Below are 26,757 nucleotides of genomic sequence, written 5' to 3'. Positions count from 1 at the left end.
AAAGTGATTATGTACCGACAAGGAATGCCAAAAAGGATCATGTACCGAGATTTGTAAATATTGGCATAAGAAGTTACCATTTACCCTCTATGCTTATCGATCGTCGGCCAAGACCGTCGCCGAGGCAACACCTTTCTCATTAGTTTATGGAATGAAAGCTGTTTGCCCATTAAAATCAAGATTCCTTCTCTCCAAGCTTTGGCTGAATTAAAATCGGATAAAACAGAATTGATCCAGTGAACTTAATTGAAGAAAAGAGTTTGAAAGTTACCCTTCATGGTCAAACGTACCAAAAACGAATGATGTGAGCTTACAACAGAAAGGTTCGTCCTAGAGAATTCCATGAGGGAGGACCTGGCGTTGAAAAAGATCCTTCCTATACAAAAAGACTTCAGAGGAAAGTGAATGTCGAATTAGGAAGGACTTTATGTGGTAAAAAAGGCCTTATTTGGAAAAGTGTTGATTTTAGCTGAGATGGATGGCAAGAACCTGCCTAATCCCAATTTTCTAAAAAAAAAAAGGGAAGGGGGGGAAGAGGCCAAGGTTAAAACCCGTAAAAGGCGCCTTGAGACTAAAGGAGTTTTGAATTGAAAACCCGTAAAGGGCAATTCAAATTTTGATAAAAAGTGGGGCATGCAATAGTCTTACTATACCTGAATTAACAAAGAGGAGGTACGCTACATCTTGGGGCATCAACAAAGTACTCTAGATCTCCTAAACACATGTCGAGCTCAAAATGGTCCTCAAGAAATTCGTACAGAGAAGCTCAGGCTACGATATCTGGGGCATCTAGTTTTCATCTTACCTATATTGAATTTGCTATCTTTGATTACTTTATTCGAGCTACACTCCCAATCAATTTCCTTCTTATTGCATTTACTATCTTTGATTAATTTATTCATTTCGAGCTATGCTCTCAATCAATTTCCTTCTTGTCCATTGTTATGATCTTTTTCAAGCATTTTGCATTGAAATAACGACTAATGGACAAATAAAACTTTCACAAAAGAAGTTATGCATATTACTTTGGAGGCTTCTAAATAGTACAAGAACCTGAAACAGGACTGTTGTTTAGAACTCACCAAACCTAAGGGTCTGAAATGTTTGAGAAAGAGGAGTTTAAATTGTGACTATCTCTTCAAATTTTTTGTTAAAGATATTAGTTGAACGAGGAAACAAGCTATTACGTCGGTGATACAACCTCAACGAATAACGAGCAACCCAAGTATTAAAATGGGATTATTCTAAAAAAAATGACATTCTACATTCCTACATACACATCTAGTCATGTTACCCAGATCAATTGATTGAAGAAGCCACAAATCCTATACTCCTGAGTTGCAGTGGGATGGATTAAAGAAGATACAAATCACATACCTTCGAATTGCAATAAGATGGATTGAAGAAGATACAAATATTATACCTCTGAGCTGCAGTGGGATGGATTGAAGATGGTACAAATCCTATACCCTTGAGTTGCAGTGGAATGGATGGAAGAAACCAAATTTTTATCTCCCTGAAGTTGCAGTGGAGCAAACCAACTGAGTAAATGTGGTTGTTTCTTCGGGTTTTCTGTCAAAGATATCAGCTGAGCATGAAGGCAGTGTAATACGTCAGTGATAAAACCTTGATGAACAATGAGCAATGACAACGTAAGCATTAGAAAGGGATCATTCTTACAAAAAGACATTTTACATTCATGCAAATATCATTCATAAGACATCTAGTTAGGAGCATTTGATTCATTCTGATCATGACATCCTAATCATTTGGCATAAGTATAGGCCCATGAAATCGATTCTACAGGTCATGTCCCCCAGAGGACGGTGTAGCAAAATAGATGAATCCATAAATCTCATCTCCCTGAAGTTGTAGTGGAGCAGATTGAAGCCACCAATCTTATTTCCCTGAAGTTGCAGTAGGTCGGATTAAGTCATCATGGAAAATCTTATCTCCCTGAAGTTGCTGTGGAGCAGATTGAAGTTACAAGTCTAATTTCCCTAAAGTTGCAGTAGAATAGATTAAAAGCTACAAGTCTAGTCTCTCTAAAGTTACAGTGGAGTAGATTGAAGCGACAATTCCCATACCCTTGAAGTTGCAGTGGTTTGGAACTAGATTACTTGAAGAAGAAGAAGAAAAGAAGCGCCGAGACTCAGCAAGTCCAGGCAAAATTGGCCCTTTTATAGTCTTTGCTCCATTCTCGTTACACGACAACAAGCAAAGAGGGGCAGCTGTAGTAGGCCAATTTTGGCCTAGACCAAAAAACCAAAAAGAAAGAGAGACTAAACCAAAATAAAATAAGTCCAATCCATTTACAACAGTCCATACAAACCCAAGCTAAACTTACCAGCCCAAAATGTTACAAAACAGCCCAATACCCAAAAACAATAATAAAACTAGCCCAAACCCAGGGCCTAAATAGCCAAAGATGGAAAACATTCTCAGGAAACCCTAGCCCCACTAGCCTTGCGCCACTTCAGCAGCCTCCAGCGCACAGCCTCCGTACCACTACTTACCTCTGTACTCCTGTACCTACAAGCCAATGCAAAAACGACAGCAACAAAGAGACGAAAAGAGAAAAACAGCACAGTAAAGAAATTCTTTGTATTATTTCTTTTTTTCTCGGCTATAAAGCCCAAAAGAAATCATTTTGTAACTTCTTCTACATATAGAGAGAAAATCAATACAAAAAGGCACAATAGCAATCAAAAGAATCAGATCCAAAGTTTAAAATGTGTCATTTTTTAATCTTTTTCTGGGATTTCTCTTCGTTTTCTCATTTCCCTTTTATTCTTTCGTTTGTTTTTGTTTTTACAAATTTATTTTAAATAAAAAGGGGCGGAAAATAGAAAGAAAAGGAAGCCTACCTGGATTCACTCTGTGGGTTGTCGGCAGAGGCGAAGGTGCACGAAGCACTGATGAACCCCATGAGCTGGTCAAGGCGGAGATAGAGAGAAAAGGGAGGCTTTTCTCTTTTTTTTTTTCTTTTTTTTTACAGAGTGGTGGAAATGGCTAATTTAAAAATTTTTTTGGTTTAAATAAGAGAATAAAACGACGCCATTTCGGGGTTAGGTCTCAAAGACCCAAAACGACAGCGTTTTGGCCATGATCCGAAACCCGACCCGAGTGTGGCCAAGATCCGCGTGTTTTGGCTTCGATAGGCTATTTGCGCCCCTGGCCCTTCCTCATTCTTGTTCTTTTAATTTATTTCTTTTGCTTTTTTTATTTTTTAATTTGACCCCGTTGATTTTGTCTTGTATTCGATTTAATCCCTCGATTTACCAGGGGGGATGGCATGCTTGGTGGGTTCGGGATATTTTCCCTATTAACCCCTCGCCTTTTAAGCACATCCTATTTTGGTCTTATCATCTACGATTTACACCCCATATTTTTACTCTAGTTTCAATTCAATCCTTGACCTTTTACTTTAAACTGCTTTTATTATATATCATATTAAATTATTTTATATATTCTCTATTTTTAAGTTTTCTATATATATGATTTATTTAAAGTCGCTTCACATATTATTTATTTTAAATATTTTTCATATATTTTAAACTCTATTATATGTTATTTTAAAGTATCATATATTATTGCTTTGTATATTATTTATTTTAATTTGTTTTACGTATTTCAAATTATTTTATCTTATTTACTTCAAATTGCTTTATATATTATTTTGCTTCGTTTTCTTTGTTTGTTAATATTGGTATTAAAATGGTGTATTATACTGAATATTGCCATCATATGTTTTAGAAATTATTTATTAACATCTTCATATTGTTGATATTCATTAACATGGCATCTAATTCATGTATTATTATTCTATGCTCCAAATTGTCTTTTTATTTTATTTCGTTTAAATTACATCGTGTATTAAGACCCAATGTGTTTATCCGATATAGATCGCTTTATTTTACTCCAAAAAAATAAATACACATCGTTTTAAATTTCATATTTGTTGTTATTTCATAAAAAGAAGATTCTCTAATAAAGGCAATATTCCGTATTTGGAAATTTGAGAGATCGTGCCCTAACGTACTGGGTTTCGATTTTTCTCGTTTGACCCAAATGATCGAATATCCTTTTAAAATTAAAATGCATGAGTTTTGAAAATCAAAAGACAATCTTATTCTCGAGGGTTTAAAATGTCGTGCCCTAACGTACTGGATGTGACATTTTATTAATTCGAGACAAGAATGTCTTTAGCACCCGTTTCGATTTACCCAAATATTTTTTGTAAAATTAACATTAATAAAAAATGAGGATCGTATTTTTAAATTCTTTACGGATTTTCAACTTTCGACATTAAGACATTAATTAATCAATTAGGTACCAACTTTGGGCGTTACGAAGGTGCTAATCCTTCCTCGTACGTAACATACTCCCGAACCCGTTTTCTCGAATTTCGTAGACCAAAATTGATGTTTTAGTAAAACAAAACATTTTATTAAAACAATCAAATTACGAGATGATCCGATCACACCTAAACAAAAAAGATTGGTGGCGACTCCCATGTTCGTTTTCGTTTTTGAAATTAAAGTCGACCCCATTTTTAAAAAAATGATTTCGACAAAATTTATAAATACAATCACTTTGGTTGAAGTTAATTTTATATTAAAATTAAATTACTCATAAATAAAATCTATTTTGAAAAATAATTTCTATTTTTTCAAAAGAATAAATTAATATTCTGTAAATCATTTTTATTGACCAAACAATTTCTCATGAAACAAACGCATGAAAATGTAAAAAACATTTTCATAAGTTAATTAACGTAAAACTACACCTTACAATTTAAAATATAATTAAAATAATTATTGATTTAAAAAATTAATAAAAAAGAGTGAAGCGGGGGAGTCATTCTAGAATGTTATAATTACTGCATTTTACAATAAGTTATGTATAAGGGGGGGAAAATGAGATAATTGCTATGATAGCGTTACATCCGTATTCAAGATATACAAAACGAGGGGATTTGGGTAGGGTTGAGACATGCCTAAACCGAACCTAGGCAAGCAAAATTTTCAACACTCGAGTCAGCAGTGTTTTGTTCCTAACTCCTAAGAAAAACAGAACAACATCGTAATCCAAATACCACAGCTTCTTTCAAAAATTGGTAACTCAGAGTGGACTTTTGCACTTGATCTTTTTCAACTTTGGACCTGCAAAACCCAATTACCCACCTCACATCACCTCATATCATGGATATGGGAATCACCTTCAGACAATCCTCAAGCATTACGGAATATATATACACAATATTCAACGTAAGCCGGTTATTTATTCCGTTGAGGTCTAACCAAAAAGATACTCCGAAGAGGCAAAAACTCTTTCTCCACGGTTGTATAAATCAAATAATGATTTCATTTAATATGTTGTTTCTTCAGTTTTCTTTGGAGATTTTCCCTACCTTTACCATTATGTGACGGATGAGGCTGTTGAAACTGCAAAGCCATTAGCTTGAACATCAGACAAGCACTGAATGTTGCGTATTTTGTTTCTACGAAGAGAACTTGGGTCAATTCCTGCCTTATGAGCTGCAACAACACCTATAGCTTCCCAATAGTTTGAGACCCTGACCTGCACAAAAGATGACGTTGCATTAGTTATCAAGCGTTTACGCTTCTGATTTTACTGCTAAATATGATTCCACTGCACTTGGTTTTTATGTAAATGATGAAATCTAACCTGTCTTTCATTTCAAATCCAGAATCGGGATAAATTTTGATAAGCCCTTAAATTAATTAGTCTAGTTTAACAGGGAAAAGAATTTCATATAAAACAGTCACTTTTGATTTCCAAACTAGTGTACGTAGAAAGAGACTCTTACTATGAGCATTCACTACATATTTTAGGTCTTTTACTCCAAAAACCTAACCAAAGAAACAAACAGAATGAAATAGAACAAAACTAATAATAAAAAATTAAGCCAATTAGATGCATACCACTTTGATCCCAAGTTTATCAGCAGTATCATTTAGAACTGTTTCATTTTCCTCCACACAGATTATCAGAGGCTGTAAACGAGGGAAGCAGACGAGAGAAGAAAACAGTCATTATATTGCTGTTACAACAAATTAAGATTATTCATGGTTAAAATTATAAGATGTTTTTGGTGGGCCAAGAAAGTATGAAGCCAAAGTGCTTGTGAGCACATGTGCCTTCACTTGGTAGGAAGGAAAGGAAAAGGTTTAATCTAATGGTTGAGCGGCAACTAACAAACACATTGTTATGAATCTCGATCATTAGACTAAAACATTTTCCATCCTTCCCCCTTTCCATTTTCCCCCACCAAACATGAATTTCCCAGACAATTTTTACCATAGAAGGAAAAGCACAGATAGTTGCTTTCAAATTTGTACCTTATTTCTCTTGCTTCTAGCAAAAGCAAGAGCACCATCTCCTCCACAAGCATCTACTGGCAGAATAACACTGTCAACATCACTTGCCAAGATACAACCCTTTGCCAAGGACTCAGGGTTTTTAACCAAGTACTGTGGTGCATTACTAAGTCCCGCAAGGACACATGGCAAAAATGTGTATCCTATCTAGTCAAAAGAAATGAAAAGAGACATAAGTACATGGTATGCAGGGGAGTTCTTCCTTGCATGCATGTATAATGCATGTCTTTGTGACAATAAAACTCTGTAGCCAAGCTTTTCAGTCAAAGGTATTGTGAATAACCAATCATACTATTTCCTTTTGATTGTCTAATCTATCTATTGCACTCTTTTATACTAGTGGTTCTTTCTCCATCCCCTAGTTCATTTCCCATATTTTAACACTACTGTTAGTTCAAACCGGGTCTAATTAATTGTCAAGGAAAAAAGAGCTACTGATGCTATGAGAACACTGATTTTAATATGCTTTGTTACTCAAATCTGTGAACATGGCATATTACCTTTTCGTCTGTTCTAGTTTTTGCTGACTTAATCTAGGAATACTTCATCTCTCATCATTCAAAAAGTTTCCAACCACAAAGTCTTTCTGCATTTAGCCTTCAATTCTTGTTCATTGATTAATTTTTGAGGTTCCATTTCGTTGTTACTTTTGCTACTTGCTTTTGGCTTCTATAAGTTAAAACAACCACCAAATAAAGGGCTAATTGCTTAAATTAGATACAAGGAAGAAACAATCTTGAAGAGGACAGTTCTGAAGATTACATGCTTTTCTACAGATGACATTTTACTCAAAAATATTAGGCATTCTTATGTTGTATCCAAGTTCACACACCAAGCCCATGAAAAAGAAAAAGAAAAAAACCAATCACACATAAACATGCTAAGTGTGTGTCGCAAGAGGGAGAGCACAAATAAAACTTCACAAACCTCCTCAGCAGCTGATTTTGGGCTAAGGGATGAGGTCAAGGGAAGGGGAGATAGTGCAGGCGCATGTGCACATGGTATCTGAAATTCCTTCACCACAAGATGACTTATTATTGCCTCTACTCCGGCCAATGTATCTATTCCCTGGAAGCACGTACATGACATGATATAAGATAAAAAAACTATTTGAAAGCAAATCAGAATTCAAGGTGGCTTCAGCATCATCCGGCATACCTTCTGAATTAAAGATGAAAAAGGAATTTGGTAATTAATAGAAACTTAGAATAGAAAATCATATGCAAAATTGATCCATGGAAAAATGAAGACAAGCTATTGAAGAATATTTTATGGCATTAATTGTAATTTTATGTAAATTTACAATATTTAGATAACTTAGGTTATTTTATTAGTTAATGTTTTGCTTATTTCTCAAGTATTAGGGTTACTAGCTATATTGTGTTTTTATTAGTGTTAAGGTTTAACTTATGAAACCCATGTTATTTTAGTTTCTAGTAGAATATTGTTTAGGAGATGTTGATATTTCCGATATTTTGATACATAGAATTTGAGGATTATTGAGATTTTCAGATTATAGATGGAGCACTATGCATCAATAACGTTCAACTTAATATAGTCTATAAGAGCAACAGATCAACAATTCTCATAGATGAAGGGCCATTTCTCAAGTACTTGTGGTTTTAGGGTTATATATGCTATTTTTCATTTTAATAGGGTTTGGGACTTAATAAAACTTATGTTATTTCAATGTCTGGTCGGTTTTTGTTTATAAGACTCAGATTTCTGAGATTTGATATATAAACTTGAGTGTTATTATTTGAAAGTACTTGTTCTAAGTCAATGATGCTGTCTCTTAATATAGTTTGTAAATGTCAGGAAAAAAAATATAGCCATGGCTCAAGCAGTGCTCATTGGTACAGAGCTCATTTAGAATCAATTTCATTGGAAACTTCAAACGAATATGACTTACCAACAAGAGAACAGAAAGCTGTGCAGAGGGAAAATAGAGTAGCATCTATTTTTTTCTTAATTATGATATTCAAAAGCCAATGGTTTCAAAACTAATTTGAATACTTCTTCTAACCAGGTCAACCTTCAGGTAATTTGAATAAAACAACCAATTACATAAACTTCATGCAAAATTCAAGTTCAGTAAAGAAAATTATCATAAGAAACTTTCACCTTCTCCATGCAAGTATAAAAGACTTTCCAAATGGTAACATAATAGATTCTTGGCATTTTACTTAAGAAGTCAAGGAAAAGAAATAAGTGCCTTACAATTCCAAGTCGATAGTCATCCAGATCATCCACTTCATCATCTGGAAAGCGCCCAACAACAGCAACAGCATCCACTTGCGATCGTTTGACTAAATTCTCAACAGCCCGCAGTAATGAATCAGGGTGTTTAATCCTGCCTGTTGATTGCCCAGTTGTTGGATTGACCCACTTTTCCACCTGCAAAACTTGTTTAGTTTATAGAAAATCAGCTTATTCTCTTCTTTGGTTTTTATAAAGACAAATTTCTCATCAACTAAGATCAAGAACAACAATATTAAGCAGTCACATGCCAGCTCCAACCTTCAAAGTTTGTCCCTACAACATGCAAGCAACAGTGCAAGTTTGCTACAAGGAGATATAATTTATACTTCTAACTTTTATATATATCAAAATTTGATGTTCATCTCTTTTAGCTAGTAGAGTACCAGCATAGAGCAGAAACTATAATATTATATCACTTGAAAGATTTTATATCTTGTGCTCACAATTCGCAAATAGAGTTCAGAACTCTACGTATCTCTTCCCAGCTAAATCAAATTAGTACCTCTAAAGGGGTGTCAGTGACAGCATACTCAACAACCGGCAATCCAAGGGAAGCCCTTGTGGCATCAGCCACTTGCAAATGGCGGACCCGAAGATGCTCTTCTATTCCAGCATCAAGAACCAATCCCACCTGCATCAGATCAAAATCTTGATGTTGTTAAATGATAGCAACTTAAAACAAGCATCTCTAACACTAAGAGTCCATTTTTATTTTTCGAATGTCCATCTTTATTTTTCGAATGCCACAAATTTATGTCTTATTTCCTTTTTGTTTCCTTCCCTTTAACCCTCTAAAAATCTTCACTTTTTCTACATTCTATATGAACTTCTCATTTCTTTTGGGTACACTTTTAGCATTACAAATAAAAAAAAGGGAATAAATCCCAAAATTATACATGAACTTAGATTCAATTTGCAATTTGATATGTGAACTTTAATTTGAATCAATTATACACATGAAACTTTGAATCATGCACATTTAAAGAAATAAATACATCAATTTATTTTTATATTGGATAAATATAATTATATGTGTATGTAATATATAAACATAAAATTGGTATATCAATAATTGTGTTAATAATTTATGACAATTTGATCAAATCAAAGTACATGTATAGAATTGCACATTAGACTAAAGTTCATGTATAGTTTTGAGATTTAAAAAAAAAAAGTTTTTAACTTAAATATTCATTTGAAATGAACAAGGAATTGAGAAATTAAATAAAATAAAACCTTGTTTTGATGTACAGGTTGCAGAGCCCATAAGCCTTGCGCAAATCTGTCCAGAGCATAACCTTCAACGTACATTACATTAGGCATGGGCCAGTATAACATTGCTGCATTCAGAACCTGAAGAAAAAAAAATTGTTAATTTTATTACATTAAATTCAGTTTATTTAAAAGCCTAAGTAGAAAAGGAATTTTATAAATAAATAAAAGTCTTGCACTCTTACATTAGGATGTGAAATAAGACAATCGACGACGGAGGATAAGACCCGAGCAACAGGCAGAGCATCACCGGCAAATCCTCCGATGCTGGCCCCCACTCCCGTTGGCACTATCATTACGCTTGTGTACTCCCTCTTCGACTGAATCGCCCCTCCCCCAAAGAAAGATTATATGTATGCTCTACAATTAAAAAAGAAAAATGTCAAGCGAACCAAGTAACTGACCTTGTTAGCGGTGTAGCAGGTGATAGGAGGCCGAATGGACGGTCGTGGTTTGGTGATGAATTGATTATGAGTCGGCGGCGATTGCCACGGACGGCATAGATTGAGAGCTGTCGCTGCCGCCATTGTTTGGCGGAAAAACAAAAATGTTTACTTGACTGCCTCGAGAGTTTGAACTTTAGAAGACCAAAGAGACCAAAGAGAACGGATAATGCAAACAAAGTGGCCAAGCCCCTTTCATTTCCAGTTTTGTTCCGGATTGACGGTCTTGCCCCTTATTCCTCACAATTCTTTTGGTTTCTCTTTTACTTACATGTTCATTTGTTTGTTTCCGTAAAACATTTCAAAAAATTATTTAATAAATATATTTATTTAAAAATTATGAAAAAATAAATGAGATTATGTTGAAATTCATGAAACTCATTAGGTGTGTTTTTAGATTGTATATAAAATTATATAAAATATAATTTTTGAACATTTTCGAAAAAATTAATTAAGTTTTTATGATTTTTTACACTCAATTGAGCTCATGAGCTAATAAAAGCAGTTAAATAAGCCATTTGACAACGTTGATCGCTACAACACTAATGTGGCCGTTAACGATACTGATATGGTCTTCCATATCAAAGCATAGTCGCTAACGTCAACCACGTCAACAACAAAAAATCAATTTTAAAAATTTAAAAGGAATATTGAATTTTTATTGGAATGAATCTAGACAAATGATTGTCCAGATTCATCTATTTTAAAGCTTAATTTTTTAAAATTTAGGAATTTAAAATAATTTAAAATTTTATAAGTTTTAAAACATTATTAAAATTTATAAAATATTAAATAAATTTAAAAAGTAAAAATTAATAAACATCTAAACAACCATATGTGATAAGTCCACTAGACAACCATATATCCGATTCATTCAAGACGATTTTTTACATTATATAAAGTTTAAAAATATTGAAAATTAATTTTATTTCAAAAATTTATATGTGTATCGATGTTTTAATTCAATTGGTACATTTTAGGATGTATAAAATTTTTTTATAAAATAAACAAATATAAATAATATTAATTTTATTAATTGTATGTGTAAAGTTTTTTTTTTTAAATGTATGAATATATCCTACTATTTAAAACTTTTACACCATATTTGGTTCATTGGAATGGAATAGAGCTGTAATCAGCAATTCAATTATTTAGTTGAATAGAATGCAATAAAACTATAATAGTACTCTTGAGTTTGATTGAATGGAATAGAGATTGTAATAGCATAAGAAAAAAGCTGAAATGACAAGAACACCCTTAGCGATTTTTTTAAATAGATGATTATTGTTATTGTTATTAAATTTTAATAAAAATAAAAATAAATATTTAATCATATTTTAATATAATTATAATTTAATAATAATATTTACGAAGTTAGTGGTGTAGTTAATTAGGTTTTGATTAAGTGAATTTGCATGAATTAAAAGTTATTATAGTATAAGGACTAAATCGTATATAGAATAAAAGTTGGATTATAGATTAAAATCAATTAAAGAACCAATGTAGTAAATATACCTTTATATTAGACAGTGGACGGCACTAGTATGTATAAATGTTATAATAATAAAATAAGTAATAATAAAAGAAAGAATAAAGAAATAGAAATAGAAAAACATGCAAATTAAGAAAGAAAGAAAGAAAGAAAGAAAAAAAGAAAAAAGAAGAGAAGGATGAACGCATTGCCTACGTACTTCTAAGATTCAAACTTCATTTGGTTAGTCAATTTAGTTTCTTGTAATTTTTATATTTTGGAATTCTAATACCTAGGGCTACTTGACCCATGTTAAAATTTTAGTAATCATTAAAATTTTAAATGTTACTAATGTTGAATAGTTTTAGTATTAGGGATTAAATTGATAGATTTTAAGCTAGAAAAGGAAAATGATTAAATTGTAGAACAAATTATAAATTTTGAGAATAGGGACTAAATTGTAAAAATTCAAAATTTAGGGTTTAATTGAAAATAGGAGCTAAATTTATCTTAAAGTGAAATTAGTATACAAATATAAGATTAAATGTGAAGAATAAAAATTAGTCTCGGTTTAAGAACTAAATTGGAATTTAAGCAAAGTGAGTAAAAATTGAAATATTCAATGTGAAATTGAATTGTGTTGTATTGATGTATTTTAATTGTTTTAATTCCGTAGCTAACGTCGTACCGGAATCCTTGACTAAAAAAGGGAAGGATAAAATCAACGTCGAATAACTCGGAATCCACGGTTTGTATTTCTATAAATTCAAACCTAGTTGTTAATTGTTGTAATTCGATTTAATGCATATGGTAAGTGATTGAGGTGAGTATTTGGCATTTTGATAGTTGATTGAAATTGATTGAATTGGTATACACATTATGAATGTGTTGATTATTTGAATTGAAATGAATATATATGCAAATATGAGAATTTGATATTGGTTGTATTTGAAAAGTGAATTAAACCCTCTTAACTTTATTGGGCTGAGTCGAATATAGATGGCATGCCATACGATAGGAAGAGTTCAAGGATTTCTTCGACTTCGAGTCGATGAGGCACTGGGTGCCAAACTAGTGTGTCGGTTGGATCTGTGTATCTGCCCGAGTCTGAGTCGTGTTAATTGGGGTAATAAAATAACAAGTTTTATGATGATATTGAAATGACAAAATATGTGAATGGGAAATGGAAAAAAATGAATTGATATAAGAAAGGTGAAAAAGTTGTGATTATAAATGAGATATATGACTAATGTATTCATTGATTGAATATAGTTGAATTATGTCATTGTTAAAATGAAATGTTGATTGATTTATGAGAAGCTATTTTACAGCAAGTGATGTTAATTGAGTTATATAATGGAAGAATATTAGTGAAGTTGAGCAAATCATGATATAATGTGGTATTATGCATGAAATTGAGATGGTAATAAATTTACAATTGTTTGTTAGATAGTAATGTGATTATGCATTTCAAATTGAGCATTCATGTATCTTTATATATTTAAATGTTTGGATTATAGAAATATTACTGAGTTTTACTCAACGTACGGTTTTGTTTTTCCCATGCACAAGTTAGGTACTTCTCTTCTGATCATCGATTCAGCATCTAGCAACAATCCCGATCTTAAATGTGGTGATGTTTATCTTTTTTTGTTTGAAGCCATAATTTGGCATATTGTTTGAAACAATGCTTGATAGATGTGTGTGAACTTAAACTTGATGTTTAGGTGGTTATGAACTAGGCTAAATGGAGTGATTTTGGTATGTTTTAAACTTTGATTTGAATGATGTATTAATGATGTGTTTTGATGATATAAATGTCGTACTAATGAGGTTACATTTTTTAGGCACCTAGGATGATTGTTTTGGCATGTTTTGAGTGTGTTTAATCTTGTTTTGAACATGTTAAATGAATAGTTTTTGAGTTGCTTAATGGTCATCAATTAGGAAATGGTAAACTTTTTGTTTAAGGCACATTTTAGGTCTACACGGCCAGACACACGGGCGTATGGCTTGGCCGTGTGACCCAAGTCAATGAGTTACACAGGCATGGACACGGGCTGGGACACAGCCGTGTGTCCATACTTTGAATGCCCACACGGCCAGACACACGGACGTGTGACTTAGCTATGTGAGCCACACAGCTGTGTGACCCTTGCAATTAAAATTTTTCTAAATTTTTCCTAAAATTTTCAAATATTTTTTATTTAGTCCCAAATCATTTTTAAAGTGATTTTTAGGTCTCGAAGGCTTGAATAAGGGACGTTACCATGTTAATCATGAATTATATTATGATTTTTGAAATGTTTTGAAATGAATGATTTAAATTACAGTTACTCGGTAATACTTCAAAACCCTATTTTGGCGACAGATACGGGTTAGGAGTGTTATATAATATATAATTTGATAACATTTTTAATATAATTGTGTTTTTATTTTTGTAAAAATATTAAAAAACCAAAATATATCCTTTAATTAAATTTAGTGATCATTTTGTAATTTTTTAAAATTGAATGACCAAAATATAAACTTACTAATAATTTAATGACTTGAGTGTAATTTACCCATAAAATCCCACCAAATACCTAAGCTCACACCTACCAAAATCCCAAAATGCACCGGCCATCACTTTCTTAGCCATTTTCGACTATTTTTTCCCTTTCACCCAAATTTTCCATCAAAAATTGTTCTTAAAATTGCTTCATTCCAACGTTTTTATTTTATCTAAAATAATAAAATATTTAACCTTCCATTCTTATCTACCTTTTATGCTTAAAAATTTTGGATCCCAAAATTCCCAAGACCAAAAAATAACAAAGATAAAGAAACATGCAAGGTACTTACTTAAAAATTTAAGCAAATTCGGTTCCTTTAGGTGTTCCTGTAGATGGGTTGTTGTTCTTTTTTTTTTTTTGTATTTTGTTTGATTGTTTGAGATTGAGATGATTTGAGTCTCTTTTTTTTAAGATAAATGCTATAAAATTTTGTTATTTTTTCCTGCCATGGTTTACTTGCTACAATGTTCAGATTAAAGTGTTGTTGTGTTGGATGATCACTTGGGATATGTAAATCAATTTTTTTTGTTTAATTTTAGAGTTTTAGATGATTTTTTACATCAGCAAATTGGGTAAAAAAAATAAATCTATTCCGAGAATCGCCGAATAACCCATTCAGAAGTGGGTGTGTTGAATGGTGATTACGAGACTTTGCTTCTTAGTCTCAGACCGTTTGGTTAAATAGTCATTCAGTGATGGTCGTCAAAACCACCAAATAAAAATTCCAACGACAAATTAACTCTAGAAATTAGTAAAGAGTAGTAGGGTTGAATCCACGGAGATTGGTTATTGTTGTCCAATTTCATCTTTTCTTGTGAGCAGGATTTATGTCGTGTCAATAGTCGTGTCCGCAACCCGAAACTAACTTGCTAAAAAATAACAAACAAAATAAATTAAGGGAGTTGAAAATGTTTAGAAATTAAATAAGTGAGATAGCAGAAATAAAAAATTATGTTAATAAAAAATAGAATAAAATTAGAAAATGAATTTGAATTCTATAAACAAAATCATAAAGCTTTAGCATTAGACTCGGTGAATTTCAGTTTCTGAATCAATCCTCGAAAATGAGTTTTCTCCTCCAAACAATAAGCTAATTATAGCTGCTAAAAACGTCCTAACCACCAATTCTTCCTTTCGTAGTTGATTCCAATACGATCTACAAACCAACCATTACCGATTGTCTAATCGCGATACACGCGTTCACAAGTCAAGACCCCAGCAGTCTTGCTTTCTAAAGAACCCAACTCGGATCAATGGCCTCAACCGCACGGGACATTTAAATTCAATCACTATCTCTCTTGATGAAAATCCCACTAGTATGACCCTGCCAGGATATACCAATTTGTTCACGGAAATTCAAATACAGCATGACCGAATCGTCTTCTCAGTTGTACACCAAAATGACTCTAACTCAAAGCGCGCTTTGTGCTGAAATCGAGTTAAGTTTAAAGGGTGAATTTGTACTATCTCAATATTCTGGAGAGATGGTGAATACCGTTATGAAAGATTTTTAGTGCGAATTCATTTCTCAAAATTCTTGATCGGAAAGAATACCGGCCTAAAGCTAAGTTAGAATTTTAGGGAAGCATGAAATTAATCATGCTTGGTTGGTGTATCGAAATAGTTTTTAAGGAAATTGTGGAAGTTGTAAAGGGAAGGGACTTGGAAAGGAATTAAACAATTTTTTTAAGAAATAATGAAATGAAAATGGAATGGCAGCATGCTTACTAACGCATGAAAATGAAAGGAAAAATAATAATTTCATTCAATTCCAAGTGAATTCAAGTGTCAAGTGTGTCCTTTCAAGTCCATCATAGCCTCTATTTATACACAAACCATATACTAAAATTAGCTAACCCACCAAACCACTAATTACATGAAATCAAAATCAAAATTTTCTTTTCTAAATATGGCTTTTACAAAGTTAAAAATCTAATCAACCTTAAATGTCTCAAAATTTCCAGTTTGACCCCTCTTTTATTATTTGCGGTCCAATTTAGTCCTTTTCTACTTGTTTTTTTATTTAATGCATCTGAATTTTGTTCATGATAGAATTTAAACATAAAAATCACCAATTAGTATAAATTAATTCAAGAATTAATTAATTGAACACGTAAAATATGCAAAATAAACATGCTATCAAATCCCCCTACTTAGCATGCGCTTGTCCTCAACCATTTGTATGTTCCTACATTAGAAATTATCTAATAATTTATCAGAAATGAAGCCTCTATTTTGCAACCATGATCAATGCAAACAATTTAAGTGAGAAATGAATAAGCGTTCAAATACTTAGTTTAATCAACAAGTGCCCATAAAATTCAAACATGTAATTCAATCATTTCACTAAATTGAAATTGAACCAAAATTTGCAAGGTATTTATTCTCAATAAATTATATAGTTAATTTGAGACATAGTCAAACCTTTTTATGCGAAGTGAGATGACAACCTAAGCACTTTACCTTGGTTACTCAATTTGACACTTTTTCAAACGCACTATTTTTCTCTACTCATGGTAGCTCGGTTAGTGGAGTGTTTGCAAGTTTTCAATTCGTCACTTGAACCTTTTTATGCGAGATGAAATGACAACCTAAACACCTCATCCTAGTTACTAAAGTTGGTCACCTTTCCGAAATCTTAACTCTAATTACCAAGTTATTTTATAAACAATTAATTTTCATGAAACAATCTAATTACAATATTTCAACTTTATAACACACGTCGATTAAACTAGATAATGAACACTTTAATTCAAGAACCATCCAACTATCTAAATTCACTAAGCATTGGAATTAGAGGCTCAATGTCAAACAAATTAACAAATAATTCCAGCATAAAAATTAACACATGCAAAAGAGAAACAAACATGTAGCTAAAGCAAAACAATCATGCATACTTACTAATCCAACACTCTCTACTTAAACCATGCTTGTCCTCAAGCATATTGTATGTAACACCCCTCACCCGTATTCAACGCCGAAATAGGGTTACGGAGCATTACCAGACTTACAACACAATTTCACAAACTTTTCACATACATAATATCATTTACACAATCATCATTCAAACTCAATCAATTTATCCCTTAAATGAGCCAACAAGGCCTTAATCATGTATTGAAAGTGGTTCAGGATTAAACCAGATACTCGGGAAATTTTTCAACACTTAGTAATTTTTTTCTCAAAACAGGGGACACACGCCTGTGTGGCCAAGCCGTGTGTCTCACACGGCCATCAGACACGCCCGTGTCACAAGCCATGTAAAAATAGGATGTACATACTGACTTGAGTCACACTGCTAACCACACGCCTGTGTGTCCAGCTCGTGTGCCCTTCGAAGTGGCCATCCACGCCCGTGTGCCAGGTCATGTGCTAGGCTGTGCCAAATTTGTAGGGTATACTGACTTATGCAACACGGCCAAGTCACATGCCCATGTGCTAGGCCGTGTGCAAATTAGGGGGTATACTGACTTGTACCATACGCCCGGTCACACGTTTGTGTGTGATAACGTGTGGAGCATACTGACTTCATTTTAATTTCAACACCAGAGGACACACAGCCGTGCAACATGTAACAGCCCGGTTTAGACCTTAGTTGAAATATTAGTTTCGGGACCACAAATTCGAGTCAAAAAAATATTTTAATATTATTTTATGTGCTTATAATATGTGAATTAATATGTGTGAAAGTTTTGTATAAAAATTTGATTGTTTGTGTGCCTAATTTAGAAAAAGGACCTAATCGCGTAAAGCGCAAAAGTGACTTGCTATTTGTTAAAGTACTAAATTGCTATGAATTTTATAATGTGAGGTCCTTATGTTGATATTAGACCATTGAAAGTGTAAGTGGACATTTATGGACAACCATGATGTGTTTTATATGTTAATTTATTAAGGTTAATTATGTAATTTAGTAATTAAATATAATATAAATAAAACAAAAGCCAACCCATCTTTATTTTCCTTCATCTTGGCCGAATATTAAGAAAAAAATAAAGCTTCCAGGGTGTTTTAGGGTTCGGCTAAGGAAATTGGTGATTAAGGTATGGTTTTTGATCCGTTTTTGATAATTTCTATGTTTTTGTGATTGTTGCTTTGTGTTCTATTAAGCCCATGCCTCGATTTCATAATTTGATGATGATTTTGAGTTATGCCATTGTTGATTTTGTGAGCTTTGTAATGTTAATTGATGAAATATGAAAGCTTGATGATAGATAAATATGTTTTGTATTAGGATTTTTGATGAATTTAATTATTATGGGCTAAATTGTGAAAATGAGATTTTGAGGGACTAAAATGTGAAATAAATGAAATATATGGGCTTATATGGGCTAGAGGATTCGACCTAGCATGTGTAATATGAAATTATGTGTATTTTGTCATTTTATGAATTAGGGACTAAAGTGTTAAAAAGTGAAAATGTGAGGGCTAATTTGTAAAATGCCCTAATTATATGGTTTTGGATTGAATTGAATGATTTGGTGAATAAAGGAGTTAAATTGAATGTGTATAGATCAAGAACCAAAGAAAATGGAATTAGATCGGGGAAAGTCGAAAGTAGTTGAATAGCTGTTTGTTTCCGTTCAGTCTCGTACGAGGTAAGTCTATATACAAATAAATGTGTTTGAATTTATTTATTCATGCTTATATGATATTGAATTGTGATGAATGGTTATAGAAGCTGAATATGTGAAATTGAGAAAGTTTCAATAATGTGACGACGTCCGAAAGCCTCGTACGAACCATAGGAATAGGTAGGATACATATGTCATGACATAGGATTCCGATATGATTCTATGTAAGACCACGTCTGGGACATCGGCTGTAACACCCCTAGCCCGTGTCCGATCGCCGGTATAGGCTATGAGGTATTACCAAGCTAAACATTTAATTTCAATCACATAATCTACCAACACAAGTATAAATCGAACTGAATACATACAGATTTATAATTCATAAGTGCCATTTTCATACGGTCAAGATATTTACAATTTCAAAACATATTTTTGTCAACAGTCCAACCTATACATGCCATATCGAGTCCAAAATATAACTGCACCAAAAAGATCGATAGTATGAAGAACTGCTGACGATCCTCGAGTTGATAGCCAAAATCAACAATCTATAAAACAAAGAAATAAGAAACAGAGTAAGCTTTCGAGGCTTAGTAAGTTTTAAGCAATTCATACTATTAAGGCTTATCATTAAAATTGAACATTGAGTATCACAAAACTTGTATTCTAATTGTAATTCACTTGACCAAATATACCAGTACATTAGTTACAAAACCCCTTGGCCGAATATGTATGTATGTATACACAAGACTTCTTGCACATATTTCATTATTTACATAGATTATACTAATACCTTTAATCACATTCTTTCATATGGTGACTTACATTAACCAATTATATTGTTGTCTTATCCTCAAATACCGAATTCATTCACACACACACACACACACACACACATATATATATATATATATATATATATATATATATTTCGTGCCTTGATGCTTTAAATCACTTAAAAAATTCAATTCAAATATAAGCACATAACACGAACCTTAACATGTAAAACATATAATACTTACGCAACGATGTTTACCACTGATATTCGAAGTCGAATTCTTATTTAACTTATCTTGGCATCGGTTCATCAAATCTTAGAGCTCGAATACATTACTAGCGTAAGCCTGCGGGTCTTTAACCCTGATATTTTTCCAGCACGTAGCCTGCGGACCTTAAGTCCGGATATATTTCTAGCATATAGCCTGCGGATCTCATGTCCGGATATTTTTCCAGCATATAGCCTGCGGACCTCATGTCCGAATATTTTCAATCTCATACACATTTGATCATAACACATGACAGTCACCTTATCACTTAATAGTCGTATATTACATTCGAATATAAACTCGATACGCACATCATCATTCACATTTCAGCTCAATGGTTATATCTCATATCACTCATTCTATTCATCATTTAATCTTAAATTCAAAGTGGCCATCAAACTATAAGTCATATACATGCATTATCTATTATACATCTTAATTCAAGTGCAAGCCAAAGGTCACAATTTACCTACTGTACTCTTATAGTGGCATCGTGAATTATATACTAAAGGAAACTACTTAAAACTTACCTCGGATATATTTGAGCAGTTGAAATGGCTACTCGGTTACTTTCTCTTTTCCTTATTCAAATTGCCCCTATGCTCTTGAGCTTTAATTCAACAAATTTTAAACTAATCATTAATCGACTATTCAGATATTATTTTCAGAATATAATACATATATATTCGACTTTCACACATACAGATTATAGTAAGCTTATAAGAAATCAATAAGCAATTCATTAGCAAATTTTTATCAATGTTTACAATATAATCACAATTTCACTATAAGCTGACTTCCTAAGCAACAGTCACTAAATTATTTATAACTAGAGCTACGAAACTCCAAATCAATTGCCGTAAATTTTCCTTGAAAATAGACTCATTTATCTTGTATCCATAAAATTTTCATAATTTTTAGTTTAGCCAATCAATACCAGATTTTTCCTAAAGTTTCCCTTATTTCACTGTTTGACTAATCTGACCACTCTTCACTACGAAATAAATTTCTCATTATACAGAATTCAAAACATGTCCTTGTTTATTTCATTTCAAACTAGACTCATTAAGGAGTCTAAGCATATAAATTTCATCATTTGACTATTTTTATACGTTTTATAGTGATTTTATAAAAACAGAACAGGGGATTTAGAAGTCATTTTGACTCTGTCCCACATTACTTCAATTATCTCATTATCGGCAATTCTTTTGCTTTTATAGTTTCTTTTATAAGAAACTAGACTCATCAAGCTTTAATTACATAATTTATTCAGCTTCTAACTTAACTCTCACAATTTATAGTGATTTTCCAAAATCACTTTACTGCTGCTGTCCCAAAGAGATTATTACCAATTCACTCTTTCACACATTCTTTGTATACATATTATTTAAACATGTATATCACCAAATCAATTTCATCATATATATTTCTATAATTTCACTTAAGCATAATATCAATACAACACATCGTGCTCATTTAAACACAACATTAACCGAATATCCATCTACTAAGCATTTTAACAAATTTTTCTTCAACTATCCACACATTCGCAATAACATAGGTAATCTAGAAAACCTTAATTTACTAGTAATTATTCACAACACATATAGGCATCCACTCCAATCCATCACTTTAAACACAAGCATAACTCAACTATTATAAATGCTCACATTCGCATTTTCACCAATGCACAAGCTGATTTTTTCTATCATTCAAAATTATCTATATGAACATTAAATTAGTTCCAACATCACCTATTCCTAATTATTCCTTAATTCATAAAGGCAACAAACATCCCTTAAACCTCTTCCATAACCGAATACTCATTTTACTACCAAACTCAAAATTTTGACATGGGCAAGTAAGGAACTTAGTAACTAGCTTAATATATGCAAAAGAATTCAAAACTAACATGGATTTCATACCTTAATCAAGACCGAAAGGAGTAGCCGAATGCTTGTTTCCCCTCCTTCTCTTCTTAGAATTTTCGCCAAAGATATCAAAAGATGAACATTTTATTTCTTTTCTTTGTTTTATTCATTTAATTAATTTAACACACATTTTTTTATTACATAAATTAAGCCATTACCATATTATAATATTATTACATAACACATATTGCTTATCATCATTACCATGGCTACCACTACTATCAAAGTGGGAAAATTGACATGCAAGTCCACCTTTTGATTACATGCATTAATAGACCATTTTAAAATTAACCTATCACATTTCAAAAATGTCACACATAAGTCCTATTTAATAAATTTCACATACAAATGACAAAATTAAAGCATGAAACTTTCACACATGCATGTACACATACAATAAGCATAGAATATAACAATCAATTATTTTTATGACTCGGTTTTGTGGTCCCGAAACCACTTTCTGACTAGGGTCAAATTAGGGCTGTCACATCGGCATCATATTTGACTTCGTGTAAGACCCTATCTGGGACAGTGGCATCGATATTTGATTACATGTAAGACCACGTCTGGGACGTTGGCATTGTACGAGTTTTCTGAGCTATCCGCGTATCCTATTTGATTTTGTACGGTTCAATGGGAATTCCGAGAAATGAATGACTATGTGAATGTGTATCCAATTCAGGTACATTTGAAATGTATATCTTTTTTGAGAATGAAAGGTAAGTATATGTACATTTGTGGACATATGATATATGTATGAATTATTATTATAAGAAAGATATGTGTTATATGTAAGTGAATTATGATCAAATGAGCTATATGAGACATATGGATATGTGATTGTATTTTGCCATAAGTTACACGAATGAATTGGCTTAGAATTGTGTTATGTGATAAGTTTATTTGTATATGGCTTACTAAGCTTTTGAAAGCTTATTTTGCGTGTTTTTCAATTGTTTTATAGATTATCGAAGCTACCGGAAGCTCGGGGATCGTCGAGGATCATAACCAGGCTATCGAACTCTATTTTGGTACCTTTTGAAAATGTGAATATTGAAGTATGTCATGTGTAGGCTAGAAGTCTTTGACTATGATTTGTGAAGTGTATATCATGCCATGTGATATGGCTAGACTAAAGTTGCTATTTGGTTTGGTTTTTGGTATATAAGTTGGGTTAAGAAATGGTATGTTTTGAAGTGCATAATTGGCCTAGTGAGAAATGGTCAATTTGGTAAGTTAGTTATTTGAATTAGTTATGGAAATGGTATGATTTTGATATGAAAAATAGATGTGAAAAATTGGGATAATGACATGTATGAATGAATGAGTTTGGTATGTGAATTTAGTATGTTTTGGTTTGGATGATAAGGACGATATTGGTTAGGGATTATATGACATGAAGGATGTATGTTTTGTGATTGAAATTGGTTGAAATTATGGTGCAATTGTGCTTTGATTTTGGACTTGTAGGGATGACCATTAATGGCGGCAAATTGGCTTTTCAAATGGCCTATTTTTGTCCACACGGGCAAAGACATTAGCGTGTGTCTCAGCCATGTGCGACACACTGTCATGTTACACGGTTGTATGTCCCCTGGGGTAGTCTTACATTTTAAAGTCAGTCTAGAGCACGGCCTAGATGCACGGGCTTGTGGTTAGCCGTATGACCCAAGTCAGTTTCGATCACGGCTAAGCCACACGAGCATGTCTCCGGCCGTGTGGTACAAGTCAATATGTATGCCCTGTTTTGGCATGGCCTAGACACACGGGCTTGTCTAATGCCGTATGAGGCACACAACCGATTCACACGGGCATGTGACCTTTGTAACTTAAAAAAAATTTGTTTAGTTTCAAAAAAATTTATATGAGATCAGTTTAGTCCCGGCCCTTCCTAAAGCATGTTTAATGTCTCGTTAACCTAAGAAAGGGACTCTGTGATGCTGTTTGACTATGATGCTATGTTGTGTGGATGATATTTGTGAATTAATCATAAAATGTTTCGATATGTCTGGTAATGCCTCATAACTCTAGTCTGGCGACGGATACGGGTTAAAGGTGTTACACAACATGACCATGTGTCGAACACGGCTGAGATACACACCCGTGTCTCTGGCCGTGTGGACAAAAATAGGCCATTTACCAAGCCATTTTGCCACCCATTTTGCACATACCTATACAAGACCAATTGGTACCATTTTGAAACACAAATATGCAGCCAAAAGTCATCAACCAATACACAATCATACTATATCCATTTCAACCATTTCAATACTTAATTCAATGTCGCTTACCTATTCAAATACCTATCAACTCAACTTGTTTTACTAGACATAATTCACATATATAATTCATATGGTTAAACCATTCCAACATGCATTATCAATTCAACTTCATTCGCTCAATATAGGTCAATTACCTAACTCAAAACAAATCCATTTACACAATTTAATACATTAACAAATTCATTATCACAAGCCAACTCGAATGACCTATAAATACATGTTCATTAAACATACTCAAAATGACTCAAGCCTATATATGCCATATACCATATATACATAACTTCAAAAGTACCAAAATAGATGTTTGATAGTGCGATGACGTCTCTGACGATCCCTGAATCCAAGCTAGCTTCAAAAGACTATAAAATATAGAAAAATAAACAAAGTAAGCTATAAAGCTTAGTAAGTTCGTATGAAATATACTCAACAAATCATAATACACAAATCATCAATTTGAACTATATAACATATAATTCATGAAAACAACAAACCTTCCATATGCTTAATCATATGCTTATATGCAAATTCATAACTTCTTCTACTTGAATCTCATACTTTACATATATATACCTGTACAATTTCGTAACTAACTCGCACCTTTTTAGAACACTATCGAATACTCGATATCTCGTACATTAAGTGCCAATACATAGCCGAAGCTATTATAATTTCACACACTAAGTGCCTTACATAGCCGAAGCTATCTCGGTCTCACACTCTAAGTGCCAAATATGGCCGAAGTTATTCCGAATCGCACACTAAGTGCCACATATATATATCTGAATTGTCGTCAAACATGACTATAAGTTCATAAACATAATTTATGCATTATCAAAACATTTAAAGCATAATTGTAATAATGCTTATCACATACGAACTTACCTCAGATGTGAAAACAGCGAATCTAGTCGATTAGTCGATAACTTTATCTTTTCCCCGATTATCTTTTCCCCGATCTAAGTCCGTATTTCACTTTTCTTGATCTAAATATATTCAAAATTAACTTATTTGATCATCTATTCATTCAATTTAGTCCAAAACACTCTTTAAGGCATATTTATACTTTTGCCCCTAAACTTTCACATTTTTCACAATTTAGTCCATATCACATAAAATTGAAAATTCATGCAATTTAGTACAAACCCATGTTTAGCTGAATTTCATAAATGTTACTAGCAGCCCATATTTTCAATTTATTCACACTTTTAACCTCCACATTTCACATTTTCTCAATTTGTTCCATTTTTGACATTTTTCTCAAAAATCACTTTACAAAAACTATTAATCTAACATTAAACCTTCCAAATATATCATAAATCATCAAATTACTCAAGCATTCAACAATGGAAACATGAAAAATCTTTAACAGTTTCAAAATTTAAGGTACGGGCTAGCTAGAATACGAAGCAACGATCTTAAAAATATAGAAATCATTAAAAACAAGACAAAAACCGTAGCTTAATTGAACAAAATAGCTTGGCCGAATGATCAAGCTTCCATGGTTGTTCTTATTTTGATTATTCAGTGGTGGCATCTAAATAATAAAGATGATATATTTATTTCTTTTGTTTATTAACCTTTATTACTAAATTACAATAATAACCTTATTATTAAATCATATCAAACATCCATTTTAAGCCCATAAATGTCCACCCACATTTGAAATGGTCTATTTACAACATAAGGACCTACTCTATTTAATTTCATAGCCATTATCTAATAGAACTCCAATTTTTCACTTTACGTGATTTAGTCCTTTTTATCAAATTGAGCAACCAAACGCTAAAATTTCTTAACGAATATTTCTCACAATCATATTTTCATGCTGTAGATGTTATGGAAATATATTACATGTATTAAAGATAGTGAACTTAAGTGAACTTATGGGAAAATGTGAAATTTTATGGAAATAAGGACTAAATTGAAAGACTTGAGAAATACATGTGGTGGAAATAATACAAGTGAAATACATAAAAATTTGATGTGGAAAATGAGATAGTGGAATTAATTATGTGAATTAAGTGAGATGTCAAAGAAAAATGGTGTAATAATGAATAAAGAACTTTTATCAAAAATGGTGATTAAATTGGAAAGTTATAAAAGTTTACAAGGAAATATTGATAATAAAGCACATAGTGAGAAATAAAAGAATATATGAATTTTGTAATCCAAACTACAATTATTTCCTAAGTTGTGGAAATTAAGGGTTAAATCATAAGTTTGGGAAAATTTATATTAGAAGTAGAAGAGTGAAGTGCATAACACTTAGAATGAGAAAATTTGATGTTGTTGTGAATTTTGGAACATTAATAAGTATTAAATTATGTTATATGTGTTATTAAAAGTAAAATATATTGCTACACGATGCTAATGACTAAATTACAAAATATATAAAAAGTGATATGTGAAATACATGATAAGGATTATTAGTGAATTATGGATGAATAATGAATTTAGAAATATATTACATGTATTAAAGATAGTGAAGATATAAGTGTATGGATTATTGGTACAAGG

General features: G+C 32.3%; 1 protein-coding gene across 1 annotated transcript; it reads right to left on the bottom strand.

The window, feature by feature from the left end:
• Positions 1–4,796: 4,796 nt before the first annotated feature.
• On the bottom strand, positions 4,797–10,668 carry LOC108476985 (uncharacterized). Its single transcript, XM_017779381.2, has 10 exons — positions 10,343–10,668; positions 10,124–10,258; positions 9,903–10,019; positions 9,169–9,297; positions 8,625–8,801; positions 7,332–7,472; positions 6,366–6,551; positions 5,949–6,020; positions 5,414–5,583; positions 4,797–5,165 (listed from the first exon to the last, which is right to left on the bottom strand). Exons 1-9 carry the CDS (start codon positions 10,463–10,465, stop codon positions 5,422–5,424), a joined length of 1,242 nt encoding a protein of 413 aa, XP_017634870.1. The 5' UTR covers positions 10,466–10,668; the 3' UTR covers positions 4,797–5,165; positions 5,414–5,421.
• Between the last annotated feature and the right edge of the window lie 16,089 nt (positions 10,669–26,757).

The sequence above is a fragment of the Gossypium arboreum genome, chromosome 12, assembly GCF_025698485.1.
Source record: "Gossypium arboreum isolate Shixiya-1 chromosome 12, ASM2569848v2, whole genome shotgun sequence".
Taxonomy (NCBI): Eukaryota; Viridiplantae; Streptophyta; class Magnoliopsida; order Malvales; family Malvaceae; genus Gossypium; species Gossypium arboreum.
This window is presented reverse-complemented; position numbering and strand designations above follow the sequence as displayed.